Source organism: Oratosquilla oratoria, chromosome 43 (assembly GCF_046742065.1).
Source record: "Oratosquilla oratoria isolate Oo_2021 chromosome 43, ASM4674206v1, whole genome shotgun sequence".
Lineage (NCBI taxonomy): Eukaryota > Metazoa > Arthropoda > Malacostraca > Stomatopoda > Squillidae > Oratosquilla > Oratosquilla oratoria.
In genome coordinates, this window is record NC_134819.1 from 12,148,646 (window position 1) to 12,173,522 (window position 24,877).

At 38.1% G+C, this 24,877-nt stretch overlaps 1 protein-coding gene across 9 annotated transcripts in view; it reads right to left on the reverse strand.

Moving 5' to 3' along the window:
* Window positions 1–9,903: 9,903 nt before the first annotated feature.
* mino (glycerol-3-phosphate acyltransferase mino) overlaps window positions 9,904–24,877 on the reverse strand; it is a 274,254-nt gene continuing 259,280 nt past the window's right edge. For all 9 annotated transcript variants that reach the window (XM_076180071.1, XM_076180079.1, XM_076180077.1 and 6 more), the window contains 3 exons: window positions 22,250–22,470; window positions 16,724–16,988; window positions 9,904–13,234 (listed from right to left, as the gene is read on the reverse strand). In XM_076180071.1, the coding sequence (XP_076036186.1) occupies window positions 13,062–13,234; window positions 16,724–16,988; window positions 22,250–22,470 (659 nt within the window). In that variant the 3' untranslated portion in view covers window positions 9,904–13,061. The remainder of the gene's footprint in view (window positions 13,235–16,723; window positions 16,989–22,249; window positions 22,471–24,877) is intronic.

The following is a 24,877-nucleotide window of genomic DNA, read 5'->3' on the forward strand; positions in this document are numbered from 1 at the left end:
TTTCTGGTCTTTTGTTTTTCTTCCATTTGGCCCAGGCTTTGTCTCTTTTGTCTTTTATCTCCCTACAACTTTTATTGTACCAGCACTTTACATATTCTTTTTCTTGTTTTTGTCTTGGGACATACTTTTCTACTCCTTTTTTATAGATTTTTGTCAAAATATTCAATTTCTCTTCTACTGTTGTATCTTCTTTGTGTATTCTTTCCCAGTTTTCATTTTGGAAGAATTCTCTTGTTTCATCAAAATTTGTTTTTTCATACATCAATCTTCCTTTTCTATATTGTTCATTTCTTTTCATTTGTTTTTTTTCTCATTTAGTTCTAGTTCTATCAATATGTGGTCACTTTTGCTTATTGGTGCCTGGTATTCTATCTTTTCCACTATTTCAGGTTCTGATGTGATTATTAGGTCTAGTCTCGATGGTTCTTCTTCATTTCTATACCTAGTGTTCTCTTGGATCCATTGTGTCATTGTGTGGTCAGTAATCATCTCATGTAGAACACTTCCCCATGAGTCTTCTCCACCCTTTACGGTCATCTCCTCCCAGCATATTTCTTTGCAATTATAGTCGCCCATCATAACTATTCTTCCTCCATCTTCCATTATCTTATTTAGTGTTATTCTTGTGTCTTCTAACATGCTTTTATGTTCATTCTCTTCCCACGAGGCTGTTTTTTGGGGGCACGTAGTTTATTACAAACTTTCTGCTCTTCTTATCTCTATCTTCTACTTCTATCATGATCATCTCTACTCTATTGTTCCCATATGTGACACTCTTCACGCTTATATCCTTCTTAGTCAGGAACATAACTCCACCCCCTTGTTTTTTCTCTCTGTTTCTAATCCAATAATTATATGCATTGTGTCCTACACTGTTGGATGGTAGTGGACCTTTTAATTTTGTCTCAACAATTCCCATTATGTCCGAATTTTTTTCTTTCAGATATTTGTTCAGTTCATTCAGTCCTGTTATTAATCCATCTATATTTGTGTAGGATACTTTTAACTTTCTGTTATTTTCATTGTATTCTCTGTTTCTTTTGTGTTTCTCTCTGTTATTTTCCATTTCTTCAATTTCATATTCACTACTCTCCAGTAGAATTCTTGTTTTTCTGTCTCCGTTCTGGTCTCGGTTTTTTTTTTTTTTTTTTTTTTTGTTCTTAGCTTCATGTCTCTTCCTTGTTTCCTCCTCTCTTTCTTCTTTATTCATTTATCTTTTTATCCATACCTTTTTATATTGTTTCACTTGTTGTTAGTTTCCCTGTTTTGGACAAGATATTCTCTGCCGTCGTTTGTGACCTGAATTTAATCTTAATTGGTCTGGTCTTGTCTGTACTATATTTCCCGAGTCTGAATTTCTCTTCGATTTGTTTCATTATTTCTGGCTCATCTTCCTAAACTAATTCTAGTAAGTTTCTTACTATTTCATTTTCCTCTTTGATTCTTGTGGTTCTATCTGGGTTATGTTTCTCTTCCATTCCTAATATAATTATACATTTCTTTTTGTCTGCTAAGTCTCTTACGATATTCTCCTTCTGTCTCATCACTTTGATAACTGAGTCTTCAGTTTGTTCTTTCATTTGCTGTTTAATTATATCAGAAAATGCAACTTTACTATTTTCTTGTATCTTCCTCCACCCCTCTGCCTCTTTTGCTATTGTTTCTTTATTGTCTCTATTGTTCTTTTTTAATTCTTCATTCTCCACTTTTACTTCTCTTAACTGTCTTTTTAGGTCTTCTATTTCATCAGTTAAGTTTTTGTTCGCCTTCTCTAGTTCTTCCAATTTTTCAAACCTCTCGGCAATTTTTGACATCTTGCCAAACCTAATCTCCCAATGCTCAGTCATTTGTTCAAGTTTTTCCTCCAGTTTTGCCAGTCGGGGGAGGTTGGTATTCGCCGCCCCCTCATCAAATCCTTGAAAATTATTATCCTCACCTTCCATTGAACTGCTTTCATCTATGTTTCTGATCTTTACAATTTTGTTAGTCCCATCATCGAAATCCAAGTCATCCGTTCGGCGTTTGTTTACAATCCGCCTTGACTCTTGGACCAAGTCCTCCCCTTCCTCATTTCCTTCCATTTCCCTCAATATCCCTTCCCTTCTCCTTCCCTATCACTTCCCCACTATTCCACGAGCACTCCCCTTCCCTATAAATACAAAAAGGCACTTCTCTGGATGTTGAGATCCACGTAGTTTTTCCTTTTTCTTTGGAACACCAGTTCTCGCCGTCCATTAGGTGAAAGGGCGTGTGTATTCACTTGGTCTTTGGATCACGTGTTGGACTCGTGGTCGACAGCTATTTCCCTCCTGGAAGAGAGCTCAGAGCTCGTAGGTCCGATCTATGGGTAATGCTATGACCTTGCACACACACACACACCCAACTCCCCGCCCACGAGAGTCAGAGTAACGACGCGAGGCACAGCGATACCGAAATAATTTCGGCCCTGGGCAGGATTCGAACTGGTTACTGGGAGCACTTCTGCTTCCCAGTTCAGCGCTCTACCAACTGAACTGTGTGTATGTGTGTGTGTGTGTATTGTGCGTGTGTGTGTAAGTAAAAATAAATCAGATGCTTCGCAAACTATCTATTTTAGGTAACTGAACTTCCACACAGTACATAATCGAAACCAACAGAAGAAATAAACTCATCGTAAACATCACACAACTAAGCTTAATTAGATTACATTTCACCACATTCTCCCTATGTTCTTTTTTATTTGTCTATTATTTATTTATTTATTTATCTGTTTATTTATTTTGTTTTATTTATCTATTTATCTTTTGTAATTGTGAACAAATAACACAGTGATAGGTTTAACACAATCAAAGCAGGAATATTCTTAAGCTCCTCTTATCAATATTCTGTAGTATGTACCACTCATAATTAATCGATGTGGTAGGCAGGCGCCCGTCTCACTCTAAAGCAGGATTGCCAAACTCATTTACCCCAGGGGGCAACATTTCATCTAAGTATACGGTACAATGCGCGGGCCAGATAATTAAGAGCATATCGATACCACTTATTGAGAGAGTAATATAATTATAATGATGATAATTATAAAAATGATAATAATAAAGAAAGGTAAATTTAATCTATACTCGTGTTCACGTGTAACCTAAAAGCAAAGGTGCAAAGGAAATCAACTTATCATTTACCTTGATATGTAATACTGCTGCTCCCAGAAATAGGCCACCTCTTTGCCTATAAAAGTGCATCAGTGTTTGGCACTAAGATTGAGCAGTGGCTACCTTCAGTGTTGAGTTGAGATGTTCATCAGTAAGTTGGGACCTGAGTTGAGACTTGTTCAAGTTCATCACAGAATAATGTTGTTTATAGGCATATGCTGCCGAATATTGACATTATCCTTGAAACTAAACATTTAACCTGGGGATATGTTTAATTGGCCCAACATACTGATAAAATGTGCCATTATATATCAACAATTGAAAAAGTATCCTTTAACACAGAATTAAACTGGAGCTCAATTAGTTCTAACTGAAACTGTTCTGGTGCCTCATCTGCGCTAACAGCGAAAGGGTTGCGGAAAATAGAAAAATCATTCTCAAGATTTCTAAAGTCTCCAAATCTTTCTCCGAACTCGCTTACCAAATTAGAAATCTTTTTGCAGTACTTTTTGTTGCTGCTATCACCATGAAACTCAGGTACGTCTTGCAGGAACTTCAGAATTGGAAAATGTGCAGTATTACCTGCTGCTAGTTAGTGTTAAAAAAAATAAGCTTCAGCTCATAGGCACAAATAGAGTTATGTAAATGTCACTGATTCATTGCGACCTTACAGACTTGTACTCAGGTAATGTCTAAATTATTCCTGCGAATAAAGTCCTTGCCTTTCACAGGTAGTTTGTTTGTCTATACATTTAGTAGATGCATCGAAGCGTGTCAACATCAAGTCACATTTCTCCAAATACCAGACACCCCAAATAACTTGCATAATTATCCTCATGTCCCAACTGCCTATTTTCTTGCTGAACTGGCGGACTCATTGCGCATCTCTAGTAATGAATGTTGGGTTAGGGGGACCCACCTCTCCATCAACACATTTTACAGGTAGTACTTGTTTGCCACAGGATCACTCCTCTATGACTTTGTCATCAAACAACACTACTAAGTTAAATTTCCCCTCGGCTACATGCTCGCTACCCTTGTCCTGTGTTGGGATTCTCACGCCATACACAACCTCTTTACTCCATGCAGCTACAGTCCTTTTTACAACACACGTGAAACAACCCTAGAGCCCCCAGACTAACTGCAATTATCGTAACTTCAACTCTATTGTTATTAAGTTTGCTACTGCCGTTATTATAGTTTCGTAGTAGTTAGGCTAATACAGCACATCAATCATCTATTGTTTACCTAAAACAACTTGGTCAAGAGCTATAGCGATATGTATTCACCAATTTATTGCTTTTATAATGGAAACATTAAGGCCCCTTTTACACTAGGCAACTAGTGACGGTCACTAGTTGCCTACCATTAGTGACGGTCACTAATTACCCACCATTATTTTAAATTGAGTCTTTCACACTAGGTCACTGCGGTTGCCCGGTTGCGCAACAGGCTATGGCTGTTGCCCGCTCCGGTAACAAGTGACCGTCAATGGCAGTTGCCGTCACCGACCGTCTCTTTTTCTTGACCAGCAAAGCCAACAGAAGCACCTCCTCCGTTGATGCCATTCTTTCGACTAATGATATGATGAGAAAGGATTCCACAACTCGGTGACAGTCATTGGTTGCTTGCAGTTGCCCGAGACTTTCACACTAGGCAACTAGTGACCGCTACTAGTGACGGTCACTAGTTGCCTAGTGTGAAAGGGGCCTAAATCTTGAGAATCTTGTTAATTTTTTTCCTTTCCATTCCCCATGCCATCAAAGATGATAGATTTCGGTAGTTATTGACCTGATATAAGCAGATCTCGGTAAATGAAATGCAGATCTCGGTAATTCTTCATGATCTCTGTAATTATTGGCCTGATATAAGCAGATTTTGGTCAATGTAATGCAGATATCGGTAAATCAATCCCGATCTTGGTCATTTTTCATGGTCTTGGTAGATCTCGGTAGTTATTGACCTGATATAAGCAGACCTCAGTAAATGTAAATGCAGATCTCGAATATATATGCTGAGCGACAATAGCCGGGATCTTCGTCCCGCTCGGTGGGTGGAATTAGGCTGCATCCATACCAATGACAAAACAAGGTGGGAACATTAACCCATTAAACTCCGATGACAAGATGTCTTGTCATTTGGTCAAATAAAACAAAAAATCATAAAATACCAAAATGTTTGATCAAACACCAGAAAAATATGTCGTGAGTCCTCGCTTCGCTCGCCCTTGGTAGGGTTTAAAATTTTCTGTTAAGGGAAAAACGTCTGCAACAAATATGGAAGGGGTGACAATATTGCGACCCAGAAGCGAGTGTGACGATGGTTGATTTAAAGTACCATCCCTCATAGATTGTCTAAATCTTGAGTTTGACAACATGCCGGACAGTCTACCTAGACTACCTAAATTTAAATTAAGGAAATTGTACATTGTCAAAAATAGCTAACAACATGATACTAAAGCATCCCTTGTTACCACAATTGTGGTAATCGCTACCACTATTAGACACTGGTGCCTGCACTGGGATGATTTGTGCATCCAACGCACCTACACAATGCAGGAAATTCCACTGGTGCTGGTTTATGTGATCTACATGCAATTATGATCTACAACAACTTAGCTGTAGACTAGCTTGTGATCTACATTCAAAATATTGTTATAATTTTGCTATTGTAATTACAGGAGAGACATTAAAAAAAAATCTTATTTCATACTAGAGACATGAATATTGTGACTTTGTATACAGTACATATATCATTTAATAATGCAATCAACAGATTTTGCTTATTTGATCTTGGATTCTTCCAACAAATGAAATCTAAAAGAGATAGAGATGTTTGCAATTGAATTTTTTTTCTTAACACGAAAATGTCAACAATCTTAAGCTATTAAGTCTGTGGACCCATGACCCATCTATTCTTTGTCCACGATTTCTATTGTTACTTACATCTGCCTCGCTGTCAGTTGATTCGGGTCTTTGATCACTGGTAAGAAGATGACCTCGATTATATCATCTTCCAACAAAATGTACCTCATCCATTTGAATAGGATTTTCGGCAGTTCCCACCATTTGTCCTCTGTTATCGACTCGTATAATTGAGGAGCAGACCTCCCTGCACACTGAACCAGTCGCATTTAGTACTCCTGGTCCTTCCAGTCACTGGCTAATACCAAAAACATGCATGTATACAGACGCTCCTCTACTTACGTTCATTCGTTTTACGTTTTTTCGATTTTACGTTTGAACTGACTAAAAGAAAAATTGTAAAAAAAAAAAAAAAAAAAAATGTGAATTCTTTAGTTTAGCGCGCTCTCCGTAGTTCAAACGATACTTACGCATGACGCTGCGTCCATTGTTTACATTGCACAAACGACAGACTGAAAGTGTATTGCCTCCTCCTCCTCCACCATCTCAATTTATGTTGCTTGAATTTAATCTATTTGAAATTAATGTTATTATTTTACAATGTTATGTGTATAATTAATGATTTAGGGGTGTTTTGTGAGATACGGTAATAGAATTTACGGATGTATAGTACAGTAACAACTTACGTTCATTTTCAACTTACGTTCGGCCGTTCTGAACGTAACTAAAACGTAAGTTGAGGAGCGTCTGTATATCATATACTATACCAGAAACATGCACATAGATCACGTAATATAACGGTACCGTTCCACTTGTTCGAACCCCTGGGCCACTTTTTGCCATTCATCCTCAGTTGCTGGTATCTGAGAGCATATTTAGGTTTCATTTATTTTATTGAAACATCTTGCATTAACACACACACTAAAATTCATTTTATTAATACCAACTTTCTTCCCTAACTAATAGACAAATGACTTAGTAGAAAACTCACAATATGAATTATATGAACGCCATACTGAAAGATGAGCAGCAGTTATTTGGAGCCTTGGTGGCCACTAAATTAAGAAAATTAAACTCCATATGCTTAAGCAACAGTGCAGCATAGAATTCAAAACTTGTATGAGGGGGGGGGACATCCTGTAACTGTCAATCCCATAACCACTGGGAATATCCACCTAGGCACTCCCCCTCCCCTTAGATACAGATGAATGTAAGGCGACTGTCCATGCCCCGCACGATATGTGAAAATGACCAAAGATCATAATGAAATAAAAAGATGTATTATAATTGGTTGGAAAACATTTGGCAAATATAATAAAATCCTGAGAGGCTCTCTACCTCTACATCTAAAATGTAGCATTCTGCCAGCAATGATCTACGGGTGTGAGACTTGGAAACTGATGAAGGCAATGGAGACAAAACTAAGGACTGGACAGAGGAGAATGGAAAGATCAATGATGGGAATAATGCTGAGAGATCGAAAGAGAGGAAGTTGGGCGAGAGAGCAGACTAGAGTGAAAGATATTGTGGAGGGTGGTACAAGAGAGGAAGTGGAATTGGGCAGTTTGTGTGGATGACTGATGAGCAATGGAGAAAGTGTGTTACTGAGTGGACGCCGCAAGATGGGAAGCATGGAAGAGGGAGACCAGACAAAAGGTGGAGAGACGAGATAGGAAAGCTTGCAGGAGTGACATGGCAGAGGTTGGTGCAGTCATGTGAACCATGGAAAACTATGAAGACCTTTATTCAGCAGTGGACTCAGGATGGCTGAATTGACATATAGATTGATTTATATAAAGTGCAGCATAATTCCAGCAGAGGCCCTATGATTTTTTTTTTTTTTTTTCAAAGCACTTCTTTTATTTACTGAATTTCATTGAGAATAAAGCAGTAAACTTGTAAGGAACTGAACAAATTATTTCCGTGTTCTTCATTCTATCTATATACCATGAGCTTTTTTCCCCCTTATAAGGGAGGTAACCAAGTTAGAGGCACATACCTACAGTATTCCCACCTATTTCACTCCTTTCCACCACCCCCTCCAATCTCAGCTCCTCATGGATGACGGGTCATCCATGCATTTGACAACTGCCCAGGGTCAAACAAAATGCAATACACAGTACATCCACAGCAAGGCTGCTTCACTTAATTGATGACCCCTCTCTCCGTCCCCTCATGTAGAAAAAGAGAAGACTGTGAGAAATCTCTTTAGGCTGTATCAAAATATCATTCACACACAAGCACCCCCTACCCACCATCCCTCCCTTGTATAATGGTATCATCCATATACATTTTCCACTCATCCCTATTCTCTGCCTTTTCCCTTCCTTGTTCAACAGACATTCCCCTCTTGTTCAACGCCACCCCATCCATCCATTTCATCCTCGGCTCTCCCCTCAAGTTCACTCCCCCACCTCTGCCTTCCACACCTTTTATTAATCTTTCATCACTCTTCCCATGTGTCCAAACCATCCCAATAATCTTTCATCAGCTCTATCTGCCATCTCCTTTTCCACTCCCGCTCTCCTTGTTTCTCACTCTATCCAACTTAGTAACCCCTACCATACTTTTCAGACATTTCATCTCGAAAACATTTAAATTTTTCCTCTCTGCCTCTCTTAAATTCCAAGTCTCTGCTCCATACAATGTAGTCAGCTCCATCACCCCTTCATACAATATCCTCTTTGTATCCATTCTCAGTTGCCTATTTCTCAAAACACTTTTTGATTTCCCAAGGCATTTATTTGCTTCTCTCAACCTACAATTTACCTCTACTCTCTTTACTGCCATATGAGACCCCGAATACCTAAAGCTATCCACTTCCTCCAGCCTCTCTCCTTTTAGGCTTACTGTGGTGAGATTTGGAAGAATGAGATGCTCTCTGTGCTTTGTGTAGTGGTGGATCCAGTGTGCCCCATGCTGCATGGCAGCCATAAGCTCTGCCAACAAGCTGCCTGGCTAGGTCACACGGATGTTGCTCTGGAGAGATGATTGGCCGAGACCCTGCATTGTGACCCAATCTACCCAAGCATAAGGTCACTGGGGTCAGAGGCATATCACCTTCACTCTGAGACAGTAAGCAAGAAGCTATGTTGGTGACACTCTCCCTCCTGGACCACAGCAAACAAGATTGCATGTTACCACCCTTGGCTCATACAACATATACCAAGGTAAACCTAACATTCTTCCCCTTGTACCAACATTTACCATTGCTCTGACCCAAAACACTTCAGAAACAAATACACAGTACCATGTTTAAATTCACCTCCCTTCTAGCCCTCGACCATGCATTACCATATTACTTTGAACTGACTGCCACCCTCTACCCTTGTACATCTCATCACCTTACTACCCACACAAGTCTTCAACTTTCATCTATCGCATATCTTCCCAAACTCTGTCACTAACTTAATCCTTCCTCTGGTCCTGCCACAAGTACAGTGTCATCAGCTAACAACAACTGGCTCACCTTCCACTTTTCTCCATTTTCTTTAACTATCTCCAGTCCATTGCCCATTACCCTCACCTTTACCTCATGCACCACCCCATGTACACATTAAACAGACATGGCAACATGACACAGCCCTGACACAGTCCCACCTTCACCTCAAACAACTTGCTCTCTCCACTTCCCATTCTAACAATGAAATTTACCTATCTTGGTATACATTATAGATCTCAGTATACATAATCAAAGATGTCGGTAAACTGACCTCAATCTCAGCTGGTCTCAGTAAATTGACCCTATCTCTAGATCTTGATAATCAGTATGATCATCAAGCTGCCATCACCTCGACCCCTGTCACAAATAGCTATGCCCCACACAGCAAATAGGATGAGGAAGAATCATAGAAGTGGTAAACGAGTTTCAAGAGAACATTAGTATGCAAATATGTGTAAAACCATACAAGTTTCTTCTGTATATATTTTATTAAAAATGGACCACAAGATATTAAGGACAAATAATATGGTACCTAAAAATAAAGGGTACTCTATTATGTGCTATTCTATGTAGTTGCATGGATCACACAACCAATATAAATAAAAAAAGCAGCAATATACATCTTATATACAACTCCCTATATATATATATTCGTGTATGAGCTAAATGGAGGCTGTAATAAGTGTGGCATATAGACAAAGAAACAAGAACTTGTGAAATGACATTAAGCACTACTAACTACTTACAAGAGCCACATTCTGTTTTACAAGCATCAGTATGATTCAATGTCCAGATCTTTCAACTTTACTCCATGCTATAAAAGTTTCACTTCTTCATAACAATTCTTGTTTCAGTCATACAACACACAGTATCATGAATGTAAAACATTTTACACTTGCTTTCATTTAACCTTCTCAGCAAATTCCAAAATTTTCACAAAATTTTACAACAATGAAATGAACATTTACAGAAATTCTATCAAATGAAACTTAAACAATTTCCATACAGGAGGGTTATTCTTTTCCATGTATCCTTGGGTTTATTTCTTGAATTATTAAAGAAATAAAGTACAGTTATTGAGATGAAGTTTTGTAAATTGTATGCTAAAATTTATACCACAACTACACCATTACTAGTTCCTTAAAAAAATTATGAAATTTACTGTAACTGTGTCTAGTATTTGAGGCAAAGTGACCTTTTTTCCAGCTAAACAGGGATCTAAGCAATTATCTGTACAACTAGAAACAGTAACAATATCCAAGACAAACATATTGCATTTTTGAAGACCTACCCATGATGAACAATCACAATAGTTGGTGACCAAGAACTTCATAACTATAAAATAAAAAAATTAAAGAAATAAGCATATTGACATAACTTACTGGTAGACAAAGATCCAATCCTGTTTGATTCTATGCATCTGTGTCCATTAAATTATTAATTGAACAAAACCAATACATTATGAAGGACAATATCTAAAATACAATCTTTAATAGAAACAAACCAGATACCACAAAAATCTGTTTTAATATTACTCATTACAAGTTGTGGACCAAAATTCTACTGTCATTATATTCACCCAAATATCAAAGAAGTAAAATTGCTTTCTCAACAAGCTGCTCTTACCTATGTGTATTCACAGTCTGAGTGCACAGTCACTCAATATACACACTTGTATATTTATATGTACTAAACACACACAAACCCACAAACCTAAGCCACCATGTCTTGAGCTTTACTTCTTTGAGCTTACAATTTTCTTTTACAACATACAAGTTAATTTGTTCACCACATAATATTGAACATCAAAAGAAGTCACTGCACTACCCTAGGATAGCAAATACCCTCCCTATCCCTTGCACCATATGGTTTGCTATACTGAGGAGCTTGTACTCTCTCCTCTTCAATTTTCCTTTATCAGGAATACTATTAGATAACTATCCATATCAGCACTGGATATAGAAATATCAATATAAAAAATAATAAAGCAGTTAACAACATTCATTTAAAAACTAAAAATTATCTTCCTATGGACTATTAAATTTCCACTTCCATAACTATTTCATGAAGTGTGAAAAAAAAAAGGTGAAAAAAGGGGGCACAGGTAAACTGGTGAATTGGGTGGGGAAATTCCTGTTCCATACTGAAACAGTTTGTTTTATAGAATGTATGGGTTGGGTTGGGTGTGGAGGTCATAATAATTAATTTTTTTTATTATTTTTTTATTTTATTTTTTTTCTTATCTTTTTTTTTTTTTTTTTTTTTACTCATATCAACATAAACTATTTTCACATCCCTTGAATTGTTAAATTACCATACTTGAGTTTTCAACATCAAAATGTTCCCTTAAATGACTAGAATGGTAATGAAAACAAAATTTGACCAAGCACTTCTTGGAAAATTAGAAAAAAGGTTTCATCACATTTTTACAATGGCAATTTCCATGCCACCATGGACAACTGGGCTGCACAATGGAGCCTTCCTGCTCTGAAGTAAACTTGTCTACACTCAGACTTATAACAAACTGATTGTACCAGTTACTCCATTAACTCTTATATATAAGTAGTCTTTATTATTGTACACCTAATGAAGTATGGACAATATCAACTAACACCCAAAGTTTCCACTTATATGACTATTGAGGAAATAACATAATTTGCCAGGTTCTGGGTCTGGCCAGTGTGAGATGAAGCATGAATTGAAGCAAATTGTATAAACTATACAAGCAAAAGGCTTGTAAAAATACATTCTATATCTCTTTTACACTTTCTTATTTGCAAGTAGTAGCTTGTACAAATTTCATACTCAAAACAGGACAATAATAAATACAATATCAATACAGTGTAATACTGATAAATGTTGACAATTTGCCATGAAAATCTGGATTCTCCTGAGCAAACAATTCATACAACCTCATATCACAGTTCTTTAAGTGGAAACTTGGGTTAATTTCACTGTTGACTTCTCTGACTCAAACAATGTCTATCACAGCAACAGCAGCAACACCAAGCACTTTGATCAAATTCTGCACGAGTGATATGACTTGAACAATTTGGTCATACAAAACAAGACTTGCTTTTACATGGAATGACTTAAAGACACCTGTAGATTCTCTGCCAATAATACAAGGATCCAGTTACCTTGAAGTTATTATCAAATGACAGAGTTTTTATTCTATGAACGACATTGTAATTCGAGAAAAAAAAAAAAAAAAAAAGCATTCCATTTCCCCTGTAAGTCCAGCATATCAACATCAAAAACACATTCGTGTATAGAATCTCAAATAAAAATTCTTTGTAAGGTAGTTGTTTCGATTCTTTACAAATCAAAGTGGACCAATGTTCTTCACCAACTGTAATTCACTCAATCACTCCTTCAATTTCCCTTAAATGGTTTTGATTTTCATGATTTTGCATAAAATTTCCTAAACCCTAAATTACAAGTTACCAGTAATTCAAGAATAATTTTTTCCTTAAACTTTTCTTCTGACAAAAATAAATGCATACTAACTTGGATTGAGGAACTATTTGAAACTACATAAATAATTAATCATTCACTTTACATGTACAAGTGCTAGCCCATAAAACCACCCTCCCTTCATATCCCAGCCTGTCACTTGTTTGACACTCAACACCTAAACAAGTCAATGTCATTTATGATTGCCGTAAGCTGCTCTTCTGCATCAAAAGCCCGACTTAAGTAAATGAGTCTGACATTGTCATGGCTGTAGCTCTCAATGATCCCTTTATTTTCTAAAAACTTCAGGGCATTACGGATTGGGTCTACTGCGATGCTCTCTCCTGAAAAGAGTCATAATTACAATTAGCAACATACATTCATATATGTTTTATATACATGCATCTACTGCACATGTAAATTGCTACCTTGTGACTGGTAGGTTGATCGATTGTCAAATTCCTAAATCAATAAAGGGGGAGAAAGATGAGAAACTTTATAGCAGGAAGACAATGCAGAATAACCTAAAACAACCAGCTTTGTTACAAAATGGCTATACAATCTCTCTGGGTGCAATACTTTTACTATTACTGTTAAATCTCTTCATGAATGATCTCCTTACTCCAGAACCAGAACTAAATACCAATGTTCTCTCATATACAGATGACTCAACAATAATTACCCAGCACAGTAAACACAAAATAACAACAAAGAACACCAAAGACTCCTTGAACAAATTTGGACATTGGCTCAACGATAACATAATGGAAGCTTCATCCCAGAAATCAAGAGCGACTTTACTCACTCAAGACACACATGAATAATAATAATAATAATAAAGATAACACATATACCAAGGCATTTTTCCCCCTTACAAGGGAGGTAGCCAAAAAGGAAAAGGCATAAAATCATTCCCACCCAGTCCATCCCTGAATACACTCCACACCCCTCCACCCTCCCTCTCATCTTAGCACCTCATGGATGACGGGTCATCCCTGCACCTTGTCCACTGCCCTGGGTCAGAAGCACTGTCACAAGACACAGCACAACTACAGCAAGGCCGCTTCATTAAATCGGCAACCCCCCCCCCTCTCCGTCCCACCATGCATAAAGGCGAAGACGGGGAGAAATCCCTTCGGGCTGCATCAAATTTTGCTCACACATACTACCTCACCCCCCATCCCCCCACCCATTCCACCTCATGCATCACAGCATCATCCATGTACAACCATTCTCCATTCACCCCTGTCTTCTGTCCTCTCCCGTCCTTCCTCAACAGACATTCCCCTCTTCCCCAAAGCCCCCTTCACCCCATCCATCCACCTTATCCTAGGACGTCACTTCATGTTCACTCCCTCCACATCTGCCTTCCATACCTCTTTTACTAGTCTTTCTTCACTCATTCTTTCCATGTGTCCAAACCATCCTAATACTCTTTCATCCACCCTATCTCCCAACCCTCTTTCCACCCTTTTTCTCCTCCTCACCTCCTCATTTCTCACTCTATCCAGCCTAGTAACCCCCATCATACTTCTCAGACACCTCATCTCAAACACATTCAAACTCCTTCTCTCTTCCTCTCTTATGTTCCATAATAATAATAAAAAAAAAACAACTTAGAGTAAAGCAAAATGGCCACATCCTTCCGCTGGGAAAGAACCCTAATATTATAGGCCTCATATTTCAGACCACATATCAAAGACCTGACAGCAAAAATTAATAAGAAAGCAAACCTACTAAAATCCATTGCTAGGACTAACTTTGGACAAGAAACTCTTAATTATTATCTACAAGCAATTCATAAGAACCATTTGAAACTATGCCTCCACAACATGGTTCCCAACAATCAGCAAAATTAAATAAACAATTTATAAATTCTACAGAATGGACCACTGTGAGCAATAACAGCAGGCAAAAAATACCCCTACTGGACACCTACAAACAGAAACATATGTAGCAACGTACTGCCTATACTACACATACTCAGATCACTAAACAAACCCTTAAAGAAAGACTGACAAACTTGACACCCCAACAACAACCTTCAGACAACCACGCAGATAAAACCCTCCTTAAGCAAACAAGACCCACATTGGCACACCTAGCTCAGGATACCACCCAGCACTAAGACAATACCAACACAGAATAAGCCTGGCCACATATTCAAACTGCCTCAAATGCAACCACCATACAAGACAAGGAAAAATTCATATTACAATACCCCACACTACCAATCCACACAAATATATAAATTAAGATGGAGCTTTACATGGATTTGAGTCTAGGTATGTTAGAAAATTAGAGAATAGGAGACTGGACAAAAAGAGCATTACTCCTTTCCTCTATACTACAATTAAGTAAATACAATATATCATTACATTAAGGCCACAAGTCTTCTCCAAGAAAGACCAGGAAAATGGATTGAGTCTATCTGCATCATTTACTTCTTTTCTACTTTATTCACCAACCCTTTCACTCTTTTCACTTCCTCCCAAACCATCTTTTTCTTCTTTTCAAAACTCTCTGTCAAACTCCTATTCCACTTAAATGCTGCACTCCTTTTTGCCCCCCACACCTTGTGCTTTGCTTCTCTTCTTTCTGTACCTTTCATATGCTTCCCTCATTCTATTCTGCAACCAATCCTCATAAGCTCACCCTTTGCTGCCTCTCCTTCTGTTCCCTCTCATCCTCCTAATCTTACATATCACCTCAACACACAATCATATCCTCCTTGAAACATATCCATTCTCTGACATCCTTTTTGACAATCACCCAAGTAAACATTTCCATAGCACTAGCAAGGACTGTTGCCAGCCACTGAAGGGTTGTTGGCTCCAGTCAGGTAAAGTTGTAGCAACAATTATTATGCATGAAAGAGCCAGTTGCTGACAAGTCTATTGAAATAAACACCTGAATGTGAGGATGGAGCCTTTATTAGTATGACATTTTGCTTGTTATCACAGCTTTTTCAAGTACATTGTTGTGATGCACATGACTGAAATTAAATAAGAGGAATGGGGGGGGGGAGGAACAAGGGAGGGAAGGAGGGAAGGAGGGAAGGAGGGAGGGAGGGAGAGAGAGAGGAAGAGAGGTAGGGAAGGGGGAGGGGGTCACTGAATACTAGGAAAGGTTAAGGAGAAGGTGGACCAAATGTCAGGGAACAGGAAGGGTTAAAAATAAGATGGAACAATTGGCTGGGTGAAGGATATTAGTTCACAAGCAAGGAACAAAAGGAAGAAGAAAATAAGAAGGATGAGCAATTGTCTACTGAAGGTGGACAACAATCTTGAGAGGAAAAAGGGGATTTTGGAGGGCAACTAGGGATAGCTTAAAATTTTGTTGGCAATGGGTAATTCCTTTAATACCCATTGCCAACAAAATTTTAAGTTATCCCTTGCTGCCCTCCAAAATCCCCTTTTCTTCTTAAGGTGAATGTCCACCCTCAGTAGACAATTGCTCACCCTTCTTATTTTCTTCTTCCTTTTGTTTCTCAATTTTGCGCTAATGTCCTTCACCCAACCAACTGTTCCACCTCCGTTTTCCTAGTATTCAGTGAACCCCTTCCCTACCTCTCTTCTTCCCCCTGTTTCTCGTATTTATTCTCAGTCATGTGAATCAAGACTCTGTACTTGAAAAAGCTGTAACAATCAAAATGTCATGCTAATAAAGGCTCCATCCACACATGGTGTTTATTTCGATAAACAATTATTATCTTATACATATACCAAAGGCTTTTTCCCTCCTTATAATGGAGGTAGCCAAATAAGGGGGGGGATTAGAATACAAATTAAAGTTTGATGATCTGATCAGCTTACTAGAAAGATTCCACTTACCATATTTCAAAGAACCTTGCTCTAATCTAGCCTGAATGTCTGTCTGAGTGTCATGAACAAACTCCTTGTCAGGCATTTGTCTGTTCACAAGGCGGCAGAGACCAGAGGCAGTGCAGAAGTACGAGTCTAAGAGTGGAGTCAGCATTTGTGTCCAGGCCCCAACAACCTCTAGTGTCTGCGAGGTTGGTGTTACCTTAAACACCTGAACTGACTCCCCTCCAACTCCATCCGAATCTGAATCATCTGTCCATTGCTTGTTTTGTACCTGGAAAAGCAAGATATGGGTAATTAATATGACAATAATTGTGAAAAGTTATCCCACTGCCTTTGTTATCTATATGTACAAATAAAGGAGGAAGAGCATGAAGACAGTATGTGGGATGAGGAGGATGGGAGGGAACAGGAGCAGCAATAAATGGTAGGATGAAGAAGTGAGGGTGGTGGTGGAAGAAAAGAAGTGAGCATAAGAAAAACAGTTGCAAAGGATAAACAGTGAAGCATATCTGGTAGAGAATAATGGAGGAAGAAGCAAAACAAGGTTAGGAAGACCAATGGGAAGGGTAGGTGTTTGGTGGAGAATTTTGAAAAGAAGATATTTTGGAAAGAAGTGAAAAGAATGAGGAGATGCAAGAGAGAAGGTAAGGGTGCAAATGGCCAGATGCCAATGGAAGGGAAAATATTCACTTTCTACTTTCTCTTTTTATATACCTTCCTGAACTCCATCACTAATTACCTTGGACTTTCCTTTGGCTCAGCCACAAGTGCAGTGTCATCAACTAACAACAAATGGCTCATCTCCCAGTTCCCTGTGTCCCACTAACCATCTTCCAGTTCCCTCAAGTCCCACTAACCATCTTTAAACGCCTGCCCATCACCACCTTGCATTTACTTCCCATCCATGTGTACACTGAACAACCATAGTGACATTACACAACCCTGGTGCACCCCCCACCTTCACCTAAAACTATTCACTCTCACATGTCCAACCCTAACACTGCCCTACTACTAATGTAAAAACTTTTGACTGCCCTTAACAACTTCCTCCCTATAATATGTATATGAGCATATTTACCTAATTGTAGTATAAAGGAAAGGAGTATAGCTCACTCGGTCCCATCTCCTACTCTCCAGTTTATCATACCTAGCCTTGAATTCATATAGCTTTAACTTGGTTTATATCCTTAATTTCCAATTATCATAGATTTGAATTCATGTATTATTCTAGCTTGAACTATATCCCCTTCTAAGACAACACATATATTTATGCCTCCTAATGAAAAACTGTATCTCTTCACATCCTTTAAGTATGTAGTATTTCTTCATTTGTTCTCATGACCTCTTCAAGCCCTCCTCTCCCTAATCAAGACATCTCTTTAGTCAATGTAGTCTATCCCTTTCAGCGACCTGAATACTGTAACCATATGCCCTCTTTCTCTTTGATCTTTCAAAGTTGGCAGGCCCAGTAATTTCACTTTGTCCTATGGTTTATCTGCCAAGTTGGGGACCAGTTTGGTTGCTGCCCTTTGTATTCTTCTGATCTTGCTTATATTCTTCAATCTATGTGAGGACCATTCCACTGATGCATATTCCAGTCTGGGACAGATCAAGGTTTTGATGATTTTTTTCATCATCTCTTCATCCATATAGTGAAATATCACTTTAATAATCTGCAGTACTCCATACATCACTCCCACGATCCTGCTGATATGTCTGTATGGTGACAGGTTGTCTTATATCAACACTCCAAAATCATCCTCCTCTTTTGCTTTTGTAATAGGTTCACTTCACAAGAAATAGTTTAAATATGGTCTTTTGTCACCATTGCCCATTTCCAGTACTTTGCATTTTTTGGTATTGAACTTCATTTCCCATTCTTGGCTCCATAAAAAAAAAAAAAAAAAAAAAAAAAAATAATAATAATAATAATAATAATTAAAATAATAATAATAATAATGTCGCAATAGTCTACTGTGCTCCTCATTTTTCACTCTTCTCATGATTTTGGCATCATCTACAAACTCATTGGCATAGTTGTTTTTCCTTCCACCATGTCATTAACATAGACAAGAAACATTATTGGTGCAAGCAATGAACCTTTTGGAACTATATTCATTACTGTTCTCCATCTTGACATCTTATCCTTTATGTCCTCGTACATCTTTCCTTAAAAAAATCTTGCAATCATTCTACTAGTTTGCTACTCACTCCTCCAACATGCTCCAATTTCCACATTAGTCAACTCAAATGCTTCCTCTAGGTTGAGGAACACACAGTCCACCCACTCCTCTCTCTCAGCACATCAATCACTCGAGTAAACACTTCAAAGGTTCAACACACATGACCTTCCTGATCTGAAGCCAAAATGACTGTCTGTCAGAATATTTATCTTTTCAAGATATTTGGTCCATCAATCTTTTACAATCTTTCCACATAATTTCACTATTGTGCTGGCCAGTGATACCAACCTATAATCTAAAGGTGTTTCCTTGTCTCCACCTTTGTGAATTAGCACCACATTTGCCCTTTTCCAATCAAGTGGCACAATGACTTCTTTTTATGAACATGTAATACAACTGTGAATCTTGTACACTAGCTGTTCCCTACATTCTTTAAGTATCCAGTTTGAGATCCTATCAGGTCCTGAAACTTTTGTCACATCCAATGATCCCAAAAGACTGAGTACTTCCTTTACTTTTATATTTATATCTTCTAAACCTGGCTTTTTGCTCTCCTTGCTTTCCTAAAAAAAATTCTCTCTTTTGTGAAGATAGACTGGAGATTTTCATTCATTATTTCTGCCTGAGTTGAGGCCTTTTCAAAGACCTCACCTCAACTTGGTGACTTCTTCCAGGTCTCAATTTATCATTTATAAACCTGTAAAACAGTCCAAATTCATCTTTGCATTTATCTACAACACCTCTTTAAAAATCACTTTCTTCCTACCTGCAAATTGTTGTATAGTCATTTCTAGATTATTTGTAAGCTTTTCTGTTTTATTGCTTCTTCTCTTCCTCCATTTTCCACAAGCCACATCCCTGGCCATTCATGCAATCTCACATTTTGTTAAACCAGTCCTGTTTCTGCTTCTTCCTTCCACTAGTCTTTCACACATATCTGTTCACTCCCCAGTTCTAAATGTCAAGAAAGATTTCTCATTCCCATGGTATTCATGAATTCCTCTCAGTTTGCTTTTTCAGAGTTTTTTCAACCCAAGTAATCCGTTTTCCCAAAACGGTGTCTTCCTTGCCTGTGTGATTCATTCCTTGGGTTTATTTCCTTATCCTCCAGCTGAAATTAAATTGTTACATGGTCTCTTTTTCCTATGGGGCAATGGTAATTCAAGGAGCTGATGTCTGGCACTTTGGTTAATAACGGATCTAATCTTTTGGGAATGTCATCTCCTCTTACCCGAGTCACTTTCTTTACCCATTGGGTCATTGTGTTCTCTATTGCTATATTTAACAAGGTATTTCCCCATGAATCTGCTTTGCCACTTCCTTTCCATTCCTCCCAGTTGACCTCATTGCAATCTTCAATAAGTACTAAATTGCTACTTTGCTCAATAGTTTTCTTTTAGAGAAGAGTTATGTCTAACAATTATTTTTTTATATTTAGCTTCATTCCAAGCTCTTGTCTTGGGGGGTGGGAGGCATATGCCACCATGGAGTCTCTTTTATTCTGCCCCTTAGTATTAATTTTCAGGTGGACTGCTTCAGCCTTCCCTTCACTCCTCCACCTTTATGTCACTTCTTACCACAAACATTACCACTCCATCCTTTTTATCTTCTCTGTCAACATTAGCATACACTAAGTTTCCTTTTAGTGTTTCCTTTGAAATACTGCCCGTTTTCTTAGAAACCATTTCCTCACATTCTGATTGACAACTTGCTATATTTTTTTTTACTTTGGCTTCCTTAGTCTAAGAGTTTTTGTGTTTTGTTTGTTCCTCTTTGTTTGCATCTTTCCTAATCCAAATATTTCTTAACTTTTCCTCTCATGCTAACTTTTAAGATTTGCTGATTACTTTGTTTGCCATGGCTTATGACCTATACTTTATTTTCATTGGAGGCATGCAATTCCTTTCATTCTGACCTAACCTAAACATGTTATCAATCTGGTCTGTCATATTCAAGTCCTTTCCAAGAGTTATTGAGGTAATTTCCCTAATCTTTTACATCTGTTCCTGGCATAACTTCCATCAAAGGATGTATTTACCTAGTTGTAATATACGGGAGGGGAGCTATGCTCGTGGTGACCCGTCTTTGTATCTCTCCGCATCAAGTTTTATCTTAAAATCTTGTATAGTGTTAGCACATACTGTTTTGTTGTCTAATTTGTTCCATATATTTATCGCTCTGTGTGGGAAACTGTTCCTTATCAAGTTTTTTCTATAACTATCCTTTTTCAATTATTTTCCGTGTCCTCTTGTTTTACCGTTGTCCCACATTAATAGGTTGTTCCTGTCTAAAACTTCCATTCCTTTCATTATTCTGTAGATAGTTAGCAAATCTCCTCTTTCTCTTCTTTGTTCCAGAGTGGGTAGGTTCAATTTGGATAGTCTTTGCTCATATGTTAGTTCGGCGAGTGTCGGTGCTAGTTTTGTTGTCGCTCTTTGAAATCTTTCTAGTTTCTTAATATTCTTTTTGGTACTGGGTGTCCAAAGTGATGCTGCGTACTCGAGTTTTGGTCTTATTAGTGTAGTAAGTATTTTCCTTATCATTTCTTCGTCCATATAGGTAAATGCCACTTTGTGATGTGTGTGTGTGTTAACTACATCAATTGTTGCCTTGAGTTCCACTAAGTAGAAATCCTGTAGCCCAACAATGGCAAGCAATAGTCTTTGGGCTCTCATAGAAATTTCTCTAGGAAGAAACTCTGGACCATTGTCTGTGTTATATTACTGTGGGCCTGTTTCAATATTACTGACTAAAAATTGTTGGGGATGTGGATCAGTCACCAGTTGTCAGTTCCTCATGTGTGAAAAAATGTAATACATCTGAAACTGATAGGGAGAGATCTTGGGCCAAGTCCAGAGACTGGGTCTTAGCTCCTCAGGGCTGTACCTACTGATGTAGGTATGGTGAAGGGGTTGATGAGTTTTTAAAATGGGCAGCTTCAATCCCTATTGTAGGGACACCAATCACTGCCCCCCCCCCCAAGAGCGGAGGAAGAAAAACAATAAGATGTGTGTGCATATACATATATATATATATATATATACAGTAGAACCTTGGTTCTTGACCACAATCCATTCTACAGTACTGTTCCAGAACAGATTTGGTCAAGGACCGAAACAATTTTCTTAATCTGCTGCTCTCTGATGATGATATTTTCCTACAAAACTTTGAATTTTGCCTCATTTTCCATTTTTCTCCATTTGGGTTGATTGAGAACCAATATTTGTGGAAAAAAAAAATTGAGAAACTAATTTCTTAAACTTGTGAGACATTCAAGAACTGAGGTTCTACTGTATATACACACACATGCATACCTGACAGCATAAACAATGCAGAGAAAGATCCTTACTCCTATGTCTGCAATGAGACCCATGATGGCAAATCTGTCCACGACATCGTGTATCCGCATCTTCAAACTTGCACATGGTGGTGCAAGAATAAATTCATTCTCCAAGATATGTGCAAGAGACAAAGAACGGGCCACTAAGTCCTCCCTTGAGACAACTGTATCAATGGGACAGTCACTATAACTCCATAGATCACAATCTACCAGGCTGACCAAAGCAGTTGCTGTGAAAAGAAAGAAAAAAATACATACATATATATATATCTTCAAATTTTATAAATACACACACGCACATATATCAACTCTAGACTGTCCACCCCAGCAACTCTCAATTGTACAATTTCCACTTCCAAATGCATGTGTGAGGAAACTACAAATGATCCCAAAAATCTAATGATTTCATCCTCTGACCCCTTCAAACCTTGTTTATATGAGCTTCTTTGCGGATGATGCAAAACTGATGAAAAAAGTGAACACTGAAGAAAATTGTGAGTCACTACAGAGTGATCTCAATAAAGTACGGGATTGGAGTAGGAAGTGGGAGATGGAATTCAATACTAAGAAGTGTAGTATAATGGAATTTGGAAGAAGCAAAAAAAGAATAGTAGGATAATATAAATTGGGAGAAGAAGAAATAAAAAAAGTAGAAAATGAGAAGGACCTGGGAGTCATTATTATGAATAATATGTCCCCTGAGAAACATATAAACAAAACTTCTGGAGAAACTTATAATTTAAAAAGAACAATCAAAGTGGCATTTACGTGCCTGGACAAAGAAATTAAGAAAATACTAATCACTTTGATAATACCAAGATTGGAGTATGCAGTGACGAAGTGGTCACCAAGTACCAAAAAAATGTACAACAAAACTTGAAAGAATACAAAGAGCAATTACAAAATTGGCACCAACACTCTCAGAACTATCATATGAAGAGAGACTAGCAAAACTTGAGCTACAGACATTAGAGCAAAGAAGAGAGAGAGAAGAGACTTGATAACTATTTATGGAATCATGAGAGGCATAGAAACTATTGATAGAGAGGATCTAATAAAATGGGATAGTAGAAATACAAGAGGACACGGAAAGAAAATCAAGAAAGACAGTTATAGAAGAGATCTGAAAAAGAACAGCTTTCCCCACAGAGTAATAGACATTTGGAACAAGTTAGATGAGAAAGTGGTGTGCAAAAACAATACACAAATTTAAAAACCGTTTAGATAAAATGAGATATGAAGACGGGACACCACGAGCATAGCTCCCCTTCCCATAAAATACAACTAGGTAAATACACGCATATATTATATATACACATACACGTGTAAGACCCTTTTACCATTATGAGGGAATAACCAAATCAAAGCACACACACATTTCACACACCAAAAACCATCCCACAATTTTATAGACACTGTCTAACACTTAACATTGGATTCACGTGAAACTGTATCTTATCTTTTCTTCTTGAACATGGTCTAAACATAAATGTTCCCAAAGTATTGCATAGATAATGGTCTCAAAGAAATATAGAAACATATAAAAGTTATAGAGTAAAATGGGTGGAAGGAAAACAAGGTAAGGGAGGTCAACAGGAGAGCAGATGTGATGTGGGGTAGGTGTTTGAGAATTTCGAGAAGAATAAAAGATGTTTTGAAAGAAAGTGAAAAATGTGGGAGGCAAGTTGAGTAGAAAAGGTTATAGGTGCAGATGGACAGATGTTAATGGAAATGAAGGCAGTGACTGGAGGATGGGAGTATTTCAAGATGTTGAATGAAAAGGAATCAACAGTGGCAGTGGGAGATACCAGAAGAATGACTGTGATGAGAGAATGATAAGGCTAGAGTAAAAAAAGTATAAAATACATTGAAATAGATGAATGGGGATGAGGCACTTGATTTACATGGTTTGTCATGTGAAGTGTCTGACAAAGGAAGTTGTTATAGTGAAACAGCTGATGAGATTGCTCAACATATGTCTAAAGAGGAAAATTTACCAGTGGATTGAGTGTATAGTTTCACTATACAAAGGAAAAAGGCAATAGGGGAATAGAGGGAATAATTGGCCCCAAAGCAGGACTTGGAAAACATATGAGAGGTACAAAGAAAAATAGAAGATAAACAAAACAAAAGATAAAGGAGGTGTTAGTAGTCCTTACTTCCTCACCTCACCTCTTCTCAGCATCTCATGACATTACTGACCCACAAGTGTCCCATGGGACACACTCGCGTCTACCTAGCTCCAATGCAACCCTGAGCTTCCTTGAAGCCCATGGGTGGGAACAAACCCTCCTTCAGGAAACACACATGCAGCTCACCAGCCTCAGCAATGAGTACCTCCACTAGCCACATGATATAACACTGGATTCATTGAGGAATGTCTACCCTCTCTCTTCATGAGTTACCTGTGTCAGAACATTTTGCCTCCAATATACCACACAGCATACATGACCTCACCTCAATTAGGAGCACAGGTCATGACCTGCCCATGTATATAAAGGATGGACCAACACACACAGATTCAGATAATCTCAGAGTGGCATATGTGAGCCTGGCTTGCTGCTCCTTGCTTTCTTGCCTCCTCCCCCCCTTTTACTCCCTCACAGGCAGATCACCTCAGAGCAGCATACATGAGCC